This window comes from Coturnix japonica, unplaced genomic scaffold (assembly GCF_054131305.1).
Source record: "Coturnix japonica strain WE unplaced genomic scaffold, WE-NBRP24 Scf048, whole genome shotgun sequence".
Lineage (NCBI taxonomy): Eukaryota > Metazoa > Chordata > Aves > Galliformes > Phasianidae > Coturnix > Coturnix japonica.
The window spans coordinates 2,379,099-2,389,790 of record NW_028188951.1 but is presented as its reverse complement, the minus strand read 5'-3'; the positions used below and the strand labels follow the sequence as shown (position 1 = coordinate 2,389,790).

Genomic DNA, 10,692 nt, shown 5'->3' with positions numbered 1-10,692 from the left:
CACCGCCTGCTTGGAAATGCCAATGCTGCGTGTGCACACGTGTGTGTGCCTTCAGATGTGTGCAAAGACTTCTGCCCTCCGATCTGCGCAGGAACATTTGTGTGCAGCTGTGAGTGCACAGTGCTGTGTGTGCTCGTGTGGGGCTGTGTGTGCTGCTGTGTGCGGCTGTGCCTTGGTTGGTGCTGGTGTGTGCAGTGGTGTGTGCGGCTGTGCAAGCGCTGGCGTGTGTCAGGAGTGTGCAGTGGGTGCTGATGGTCAGCCAGGAGTTGGATGCAGTGATCCCTGTGGGGCTCTTCTAACTCAGGAAATTCCATGAGTGTGTGTATTGGTGTGTGTGGGGTACACACATCTATAGTGCGAGCAGTGCAGGAGGAGTGTGCTGGTGCATGTGTGCATAGGAGAGTGCACACAGAGCTAGGTGTGTGTGCACAGGTGCATGTGCAGCTGCATGTGCAGAACTGTGAATGCGGATGTGTGTGCAGGAGTGTGTGCACACTAGCACCTCCGTACACACAGTTTGCTGTGCTGTACCATGCTACACCATGCCATACCACGCTGTGTTATATCATGCTGTGCCATAGCATGCTGTGCCAGAGCTGGGTACAAAGCTGTGTGTGCAGATGAGCGTGTGAGCAGGTAAGTGTATAGTCACAAGTGTGTGTGCATAAATATGTGAGCAGAGCTAAGCAGAAGTGCACAGACGTGCACACAGGTGTGTGTGCAAATGAACTCACATGGCTTCACTGTGCCCCTAGCCATGCCAGATGGTGCCATGCAATGCTGTGCTGTGCCGTGTCATGCCCATGCTACCCTGCAGTGCTGTGCTGTACCATGCAATGCCATGCCATGCTGTACCATACCATGCAATGCCATGCCATGCTGTACCATACCATGCAATGCAACATCAGGCTGTACCATGCAATGCCATGCTGTGTTGTACCATGCCATACAATGCAATGCCATGCTGTGTTGTACCATACCATGCCATACAATGCAATGCCATGCTGTGTTGTACCATGCCATACAATGCAATGCCATGCTCTACCATGTGATGCAATGCCATGCTTTGCCATGCAGTGTTATGCAGTGCTGTACTGCCATGCCATGCAATGCTGCACTGTGCTGTACCATGCCATGCCATGCAATGCTGTGCCATACCATGCAACACAATGCTGTACCATTCCAAGTAACACAATGCTGTGCTGTACCATGCAATGCCACACCGTGCTGTAACATGTCATGGAATGCCACAGTGTGCCATACCATGCAATGCAATGCCGTGCTGTACCATGCAATGCAATGCCGTGCTGTACCATGCAATGCAATGCCGTGCCGTACCATGCAATGCCACATCATGTTGTACAATGCAATGCCACACCATGCTGTAACATGCCACGCCATGCAATGCTGTGCCGTGATATGCCATATGACACCACGCTGTACCATGTCACGCAATGCAGTGCCGCAGCAGCTCCCCGCATTCCCCCCCATCTGCCCCTTTAAGGCGAACTCCCCGCTCCGGCCGCGCTCTCGGGGTGCTCGCTCCGCCGTGTGCGTGTGCGCGCCCGCCCCCGGCCCCTCCCCGGCGCTGCCAATCACCCGGCGGCCGCTTTGATGTCGGCAGCCCTTGGCCGCCCCGCCGCCGCTCTCGCACACAGGCACCGGGCGCTCCGTGCCTCTGGCTGCCGCCGGCGCCCGCTGCTCCCACAGAAACTTTGCGGGGCTCGGGCCGGGGGGCGGCACCGGGTGGGGGGGGGGCACAGAGAGCGGCATCCCGAGACAACTGCCCGGCTGCAGCACGCAGAGCCCCCCGCCAGCTGCCGGGGAGGGAGGAAGGGAGGAAAAGATTGAAGAAAGGACGTTTTTTATATTAGTATTTTGTTTTTTTGTTTTTTGTTTTTCTTTTTTTAGGGAGAGTCGGAAGGGAATTTAGGAGGAGGGGGGATTTCTTAGAGAAAAAAAAAAAAAGAAAAAAAAAAAGTTAGTTAGAATTTATAGAGGGGGGAAAAAAAGTTTAGAAAGGCAAATTTGGAGGGAGCGAAGTGTTATTTTTTTCCGAAGGCAAAATAATTGAGGGGGAGCAGGAGGATCGGCCGGCAGCAGGAGGGCTGCGGGGAGAACAATACTGAACAATACTGCGGGGAGTTGTGCGCGGCGCGGCACGGAGCGACATGCCGCAACTGGGCAGCGGCGGAGGGGACGACCTGGGGGCCACGGACGAGATGCTGGCCTTCAAAGACGAGGGCGAGCAGGAGGAGAAGATCCCCGAGAACGCCTTTACCGAGCGCGATCTGGCCGACCTCAAGTCCTCGCTGGTCAACGAGTCCGAGGGCAGCGGCAGCCCCGCAGCCGCCGCGGATCCCGAGGTGAGCCCGGCCGCCCCGCGCAGCCCCCGGACCGCGAGCCTTCTCCAGCTCCCAATTCTCACCCCGTCACCCCCCGCTCTGCCCTCCTCTCTCCTCTCCTCCCCTCCAGGCCGTCCGCCGCGTGCAGGATCCGCAGAGGGTGTATCAGGAGAAGCTCCCGGACCACATGGAAGATGGTTAGTGGCGCCGAGCTTCGGGGCTGTCCTCCTCTCCCTCCCTGTCCCCGACTCCCCGCCCCGGCACCGACCCCCTCCTGCCCCGGAGCCGGGGCTCCCCCTGGACCCTCACACCGTTACGATACGCCCCTCTGGGATCACAGAGCCAAAAGGTTCCCAAATACAACATTGCTTCTTCCGTCCCCCCGGCAGCAGAGCAGCCACCTGTCGTAAGGCAGATCGTAATGGGGAACTCTGATTTTAGCAGGTATGAAGCACCAGGACCCAGGGATGTATAAAGGATCCGCATATTCTGGCTACCCCTTCCTCATGCTCTCAGACCCCTACCTGCCAAACGGATCTATGTCACCTCTGGTGAGTGCATCCTCTCCTTACTGAGACCTTTGGTGGCCTCTCACTGCCCAGCTGTGTTGCAGGTACCATGTAGGCACCTACGTGTGCCTTTTTTTCTGACAAATGGTGTCTAAGAGGCCCAGTGCTGTTCCGTGTGAAGGGGGAGTGATGCTCGGCAGCAAGAGCTGCTTCTCCCCGAATCACTGGGGGAGCTTCTTCACAGCCCCCATTCTCTAGGTTGCCTTTATGCTGCCGACAGCCAGATCCTAAGTTCCAATATGGAAATGCCCCTTCCATTATCTGGGTCTGGAGTTGGTGTTGGTGTCCAGAGCTGTGTGTCGTGGCTCAGCTTCAGTTTGGTGTGTCTGCTGATGAGATGGCCAGCCTGGGGCCTGCTGCTGGTTGGGGCTGTGCTGTGGGTGATGACCCGGGATGAGGATCTTAATGCTGTGAAATGGCGATGGAGGTTTTGTGCAGCTGGACGGCTCTTCCAGTCTTCCCATAAAGTTTTTTCCCTCTCGTGTCAAATCACTTTTAGCATCTCTGTATCATTTAATGCTTACAGTGAGTTTTGCTATATGAATATCTGAACTAACCACTTCTGTACAAGAGCTGTCTTTGCCCATTGCCATTCACATCAGAACCTGAGAATTTCCCAGCAATGCAGCACATGGAGGCTGTGCTCGTGTCATTTCGGGGGTGCCAGCATTGCCGCGTTCGTTCCAGGTGTTATTCCATCTTTACAGTAGGCTGTTGTGAACAGAACATCATTCGGTGTCTTTTAATCTTTAAGCTATGAAGGAATAAGGCTTAAAAGAATGTAGAATGCCCTCCTCAATGTAAGCACTTGGTTTGCTGAGAGGGGTAGGGGTTTCAAACTGGTGTTATGAGAAATGGATGGATCGTGGCATAGGAAACAATGCTGGAGTTGAAGTGTGGTAAAATACGGCTCGTGGCAATCAGTGCCGTGTCCTCCCACCCCAACCTGCTGGTCAGGCAGGAGGAGATGGGTCCTTCCAGCAGCTGTACCCCTGCATTGCTGTGCTGACACAGGAGGGGCAGCTCCTGCTGAGGTCAGGGGCAGTTTGGGGGATCTCTACATCTCAGAGTCGCCTTCAGCTTGCAGCAAGACACGGCCTGGCTGCTCTCAGAACAAGCAGCTCTTCTGTTGTTTCCCACCTTGTGTCTCTTCTGGGAACCAGGTTTCCCCTTCACCCCTCTGAAACACTGAGCTGCTCTGCTGAGGAACTGGAATTGATGAGATGAAATTTGCGTCACTGAAATGCATTTAGTTTGTTCTCTGGTGTAGAATCAGTTCAAGTTTGAAGTTGCATTAATCGATTCATTGTAGCGGGATGTTTCTTTTAATCTTAAACCCTTACTAGACGGGCAACAAAGTGCAATAGCCTATTTATTAGCAATTAAGCTGAAAAGTAGATTGTGGTTTGTGAGTTGCTTTTCCCCTTGAGAGTGTAGAAAACAAACCCGGGAGGTTATTGTTGGAGCAACAGATGGATGTGAATAGGCTGCACAGAACTCATGGAGGAGAAAACTGAGCAGCAGAAAGGGAATGAATCCCTGAGAGGCACCGGAATCACCTACAGCCTTAGTGAGCCTTGGTTGGGTCTGCTGGGATCCTTGCTTAAAATCCAGTTCAGTGTTTTGTGCTAAAAATGTGTTACCAGAGATTATCGGGAGAAATCTTCCCCTTTCTCAGGGCTGGTCATTCCTTTGGATTTTGGTGTTGGCACAGTAATTCTTCCCGTATATATTTCCGAGCTGTTTTTTCTTGTGTTTATGTTGATGGTGTGCATCTTATCATCGCTGTACGGTGTATTGCTCTCATATGTATTGCTGCTGTGTGCATTGTGAGCTGTGATCCGGCGGCCGCTTCAGTAATTGAGGAGGTCAGATCTGCGACCAGAGATCTCAGATATTAACCCTCCACAGAAGTGTGTTTAATTAATGCTTGAGTGTGAGTTGGAGGGAAGGTTGTGTGAGTGGATGGGATTATTGATTGCAGTCATGCGTGCATTTGATGGTTGGTATTTTTGGTTTATGGGGCTTCCTGGAAACAGTTGTTTGCAGTTAGGATTAATTTCGGAGTCCTCAAAAACAAAACATGAAGAACGAGCACCCAGGTGTGTGCTTTTGCACGGTACCGAGGTTTTGCACTTAGCTACTTGACAAACACCATGTAGAAGGGCCCTGCCCAGCAAAGCCCCGTTATTGCTGCAGTGTTGGTGGTGCTGTGAGTGATGCTGGAGCCGGCCCAGAGCTGCCGGCATTGCTGTAGTGCTGCTGGCTTTTCTGCAGTTGTAGTTGCTTGGTAGCATCAGTTTGGTTTTGTTTTGCTCAAGGTGGCCCTGCCCTGGTGATGCTCACCCAGGCATCCTGCCGGGCTCCCTCCATCTCCACAACCCAAACTGTAACTTCTATCAAAACAAACCCACTGGTGTTATTTACACGTGCTGCTGTCGTTCCTGAGCGATGCGCTGAACGTGTCTGGGTACCTGACATCAGCAGCAGCACGGAGCCAGCTGATGTGCTGGGGCCCCCACCTAGCGCAGGATGTGGCCAGAGCCAGCCTGCAGCAGCATCCAGCTCGGCAGGCAGCGGGCTGCCAACATAGGCTGCTTTTTAGGGCAGCTCAGCCAGATGGGCACCATTCTGAGCATGCACAGGTATCCATCCATGGCTGCAGAGATGGCAAAGAGAGAAGGGAGGGAGGTGGGGACAGAGCAGCAAGAGCTTGCGTTCCCAGTGTTCTGGGAGCATAGATAGCCATTGGCTGCTCTGGGTCAGGAGCATCTCGGCACAGGCTGTGCACACATCTGAAATCTCGACGTTTTTCAAGGCACCAGGAGAACCATTTCTCGCTCGGCTCTCAGCTGTCACATGTGTGTGGCACGAGTCTGCTTTCGCTCTCCTGACACATGAAAAAGTTCAGCCTTTCCCAGAGCAGAATACATGGGATTTTCAGGCTAGAAATCTGCAAGAAACTTCCAAAGAATATGAACGCATTGAGGAACTGCTTTTCTAAATGAAATACAAAATCATAAAGCTATATCCTTTTTTAAATAGTACAAATGACTTTAAATCAAATTAAGGTACATCCTTAGTAAGAACACCAGCCTTTTAGGTGGTTACAAACATTAGAGGTCAGACATGGTCAAACATGTTAACTCTTTGATCAGATTAAAATATTTTTCTTGCTACAGTTGTATAATTGAGTTGAGACCCGAGGGGGTTTTCTGAGCATTGTTACATCTTGTACCATGTGGTAGTTAAATGTTAGAAGGAGCACTTGTAAGTTCCTTCTGTGCAGGGGTTTGTGAAGCAGAGGCTGCACAGCTCCATCCCATGCCCAGCGGTTGGGTTGTGCTCTGTGCACTGCCTTGGTTGTGGGGGGGTCTGTCCTCCCACCTTCACTGCATCCCTTTTGTGTTCAGGCACCATTGAGGTGTGGGCTGGCGGGATGTAAATGTTCTGTGTAGGAAGCTGAGGCGCTGGGCTACGTCCTATTCTTGTTGGAGAAACACAGGGCCAAGAGCCTCTATTTCTTTGGAAAATCATTTTCTTTGCTGTTAAGCTCTAACTTGACTCTCGTAGGAGCAAAAGGGTGGCGGTACCTTCTAAATCTCTGCACACTCACAGCCCCCACGTGAAACAGCAGGCCTAGGAAGTAACACAGATGTTCCTGAGGTCTGCCCAGCTCCTCTAGTTTGGTTCCCATTCAGTGGGTTTGAAATGTCCCCTTGGGCAGAGCAAGATCAAAGCGCAGCTACTGCTGGCCCGGGGCCACAGGTCCCAAATGTGTATCATGAGGTCAAAAAGCACAGAGCTGAAAGTCTCCCTCGGTGGTTAGAAGGAGTGGATTGGTCCCAGGGGCAAAGCTTTAATGCTGCCCTATGCTGGACGGGAGCTGAAGGAGCATGAGCTGAACTCTGGGACTGGCTGCTGCTGCAGCCCCTTCGCCAGGTCTGCTCCGTCCTTTGGAGGGAGGCTGTTGTCCTCTTAGCATTTCACGTAACAAGTCTGCAGCTCAGCTGCTTCCTTATAGAGATCTTTCCATCCCGGCTTGCACTGTCAGAGTAGTGGTTTAATGTTCTTTTTTCCTACATGATGTTCTAATTCTGTTGGAACCAGGGGCAAAGGTCCCCGACTGGGGTTTGTCCCTGTGAGGGGCTGATACATCCCTCTCCAGGTGTGGTGCCCAGTTGGCAGAGGCTGGCAGCTGCAGCTCTGTGCAGTACCAGCAGTGCCTGCTGCACTACAAGAGCAACACCAACGCCAGGCAGCTCCCTGGTAGCAGGGCTTGTGCTATGGGACCTCCCCATGGCAGTGCCCCATCCCCATGAATGGTTATATTCCTGGCAGGAAGCGTTAGGAGTGCAGCAGCTGATGATGGATGGGTCTTTTAGCAGACAGACGCATGAATAAATAAAAAAGCAAATCCACTTTTTCCAGCTCTTCTACCCAGCTTCAGACTGGATAATGGTGAAAATAATATTTGATGTTAAAGCGTGCTGTTGGATAGGTGGATGTACCGAGGTGCAGGGCTTCCGAGGTCATTTATTGCATGTCTGATTCAGTGTTGGTTCCCCCCAAGGAAAATTCTTGCGTTAATTTCTGAGTTCATATCACACCCTCAATTTTGAAGCAGAACTTCCCTTTGAAATAAATTAGAGAGCTCTGCTTAAGAAGCAGCGACATGATACAGCGCAGCGTGTGTGTGGTCTAATATAACCTTATTTTTAAAGTTGTTTGGAACGAAAAAGAGAGAGAGAAAAAATGTCACAGGGAAACAAAAGCGAGTTTTATGTAAATCCTTGCTTGTGAATAACTGTGCATGTGATTTAGACGGCCCAACACTATCTGCTCTCCCCCTGGCATTCCTTCACAGGAGCTGAGCTGGCTGCTGGTGGGGAGTTGCTCCAGCACTATGTACTCTGAGGGCACTGTTCCTGCGAGCTCCCAGCTGTTGCAGTTCACAAGATGTTCTTAGCTCAACTGGTTGAGAATGAGGAGAGAACAGCAAAAGGCAGCGTAAAGCCGAGCTCCCAAAGCTCATCCATGTTAATGATTAATGGTTTTGAAACTTTAACTGGGAAGAACAAAGTGGTTTGGGGGTTAGTGGCACACGGCGTGTCCGAGATGAAAGCAGAGCCTTTCAGCCTGCTATCCCGAGCTGTAATGGGGAGAACGGGGAGGGAAGTGGCAGCTCTGGGAGGCAGAGGATGTGTCACAGCATCTCACAGGCAGCTTTCTGCGATAAGTCTGCAGGCACCGCTCCGTTCCTGTGTTTGGGTGGAAACTCTGACAAATCCGTGCGTTTGGGTTTGCCTGCATTTGCTGTTCCAAGGTTCCCATCTGAGTAACCACACGGGCACTTCTGTGGCTGGGTGAGATGTAGCGAGGTCTGTAGGGATGATTCGGGCTGCTCTCACAGATCATCTGTGAAGGGTCAGATCCCAATCTCAGCTCATATCTCTTGTATCCGCGATGTGATCTGCAGGCTCAGCAGTTTACATGGTAGAGGTGGTGTGAGTTGCACACCTAAGATTGCAGCCTGCTCCGGACGGTGTTTGTGTGCGTGCCATGGCAGTCAGCAGCAGATCACAGTCGAACAGTGAGAAACATCAACAGTTCTGAGGGAACATCTTTGCTTTGACATTAATTTCACACCCGTACCGCCTTGTCTGCCCTTCGGCTGTGAGTGATACAGAGAGAGCGAATTTAGTGTTCATTTCGGATGGTTTGGCCTTTGACCCTCCTCGCTAATTCACCACAGGGAAGGTAAAGAGGGAGGACCTGGCTCAGCATGGCCCCTGTTGTGGGGAGGCTGTGCTGCACAGGGCAGGCCTGGGGAGCAGCAGTCCAGCACGTGCTGCTGTTCAGCTGCTAAAATCCCCACTCCATGTGTGTGTTGGGAATTCCTGATGCAAACCCTCAAGGACCATCTCCTGTCTGAGGAGGGATCACCTCGCTGCCCAGCATAGATCTCTCCCATCCCAGCCCTCCCATGCTTTGCATAATCCTGTAATGCACATCATGCATCTCCTTCCAGTTGCTGCTGCTTTTCCTCATTTTCCCATGCCTTTCCCACTCCAGCTCAGTGCTGCCTGTGCCGGCAGATAGCTAGCATCAGCATCTCTCCCAGCCTGATGCATCTGTGCTCTTACCTCATTCACCCACAGTGGGTGGAGGGCACAGAAATAGGAGAGCAGGCTCACGCCGCTTCCTGGACTCTCTGCAGAGCCGCTGCAGCAGGGAAAGCTCCTCAGCCTGACAAAATCCCATAGTGCTGCCAAGCTGGAAGCTGTCAGTACCCCCACATGGGCTCTTTTATGTGCTGTTCTTCCAAAGATCTCTTTAAAAATACACACTACATGATACTTGCTCATTAATCTCTGTGTCTGGAGGCAGGAGCAAAGGTTTGGTAGGACTAGGTGACTCAGAGGGTTGGTTACAGGAGACAGAGCTGCTTGTTTCCCAGTTCCCAGTTTTAATCCTGCTGATTCGGGGACAGCCTCACACCCATCCTGGCTGTCCTGCAACCTGGGTAAGGCTCTGGCCGGCCCCAGGGCAGCTCATGGTGTGGATGAGGAGACAGCCTTGGCCCAGCCTGGCCACACTGAGCCCTCTGTTCATGTAAGCCGTGGGCCTCGTCCTTGCCTTGGGGTTGCCACTTCAGCACATGCTTCTGGCTCAAACCCACCTGCTTGGCTTCTCAGAGGAAGTGATTGCAACACCACATGCCTCTTTGTCTTGATTACAGCAGGATCTTTTTCTTGGTCACCTTCAAATGATCTTGGAAAACAGCTCTCTCCTGCATGATGACATAACGCTGCTCCGTCCCCTGGCTCTTTTTGCTAATATTTGCTCTTGAATGATTATAAATCAAGACCCTCCCCAAAGTTGTGAAGGCCCATTCTGCCTCCGCCAAGTAACGTCAAGGCTGAGATAAGGAAAGTGAGGAAAACCATCTGACAGAGCAGTACCTGCCTGGAGCATCCCATGGCTCTGGGCAAAATGCACTGCCATGGTTCCTGCTCCATCCTGTCCCCTGTGCTGCGAACCACAGCTCAGCTGCAGCTAGAGAAATCTGCTGCATTGTATTTCGTGGGGTCCCAGATTAGTATTTAGTTAAACAAAACAATAAGCGCCATAATGCTATGGGAAGTTTTCAAAACCAAAGTAAAGCTGGATGCTGGAATGTAGGGCACTTTTTCCCTGTGGTTGTCAGAGCTTTACATTCGATTAAATGATAGCAAAAAAAAAAGAAGTCTCAACAGTGTCTCCTTTGTTCCACTGAGAGTTTGGAGCTGTAACATACAAAGTACATGTCTGTCTTAAAGAGCTACATAGTAATCTGGACTGACCTAGAAAGACTTTTCTTTTTAAAGTAATTCCACTTCTGTGCTATATGTTGAATTTGTTTTCTGCTGTCGTTTGCTCTGAGGAGCGATATCCTGGGCTTTAAACCGGGGTTCTCCTCTGCTGGGACTGACATGAGGGGAAAACGCCAAGGCCTGGGGTCATCAGGTGGGCCTGGGATGATGATGAGCCTGTCTCAGCACAGGGGGGAGTTATAAACACGCTTATGGAATAGTTGTTCAGGTGACAGTCTTCCCAGTAAAGAGCTTAGAAAGGATCAGGAATGTGGGATGGGTGAAGAGATGACTCAATAGGGAAAAATAGACCTTCTTTGCTAATAGACCCTTGTAAATCTTCCATGTGAAAGGTGCAGGTCCGAGCATGGCCAGGCTGGTGGTCTGCTTCCCTGGTACACATTGCTGTGCTGTGGGAGCTGG

At 51.6% G+C, this 10,692-nt stretch overlaps 1 protein-coding gene across 11 annotated transcripts in view; it reads left to right on the top strand.

Annotated features, from left to right (window-relative positions):
- Nucleotides 1-1,656: 1,656 nt before the first annotated feature.
- TCF7 (transcription factor 7) overlaps nucleotides 1,657-10,692 on the top strand; it is a 53,664-nt gene continuing 44,628 nt past the window's right edge. For 7 of the 11 annotated variants that reach the window (XM_015875894.3, XM_015875891.3, XM_015875892.3 and 4 more), the window contains exons 1-3: nucleotides 2,023-2,366; nucleotides 2,476-2,542; nucleotides 2,787-2,896. In XM_015875894.3, the coding sequence (XP_015731380.2) occupies nucleotides 2,172-2,366; nucleotides 2,476-2,542; nucleotides 2,787-2,896 (372 nt within the window). In that variant the 5' untranslated portion in view covers nucleotides 2,023-2,171. Of the gene's footprint in view, nucleotides 2,367-2,475; nucleotides 2,543-2,786; nucleotides 2,897-10,692 lie in introns of all 11 variants that reach the window. The other 4 variants (XM_015875893.3, XM_015875889.3, XM_085532214.1 and 1 more) reach the window with 3 other exon arrangements.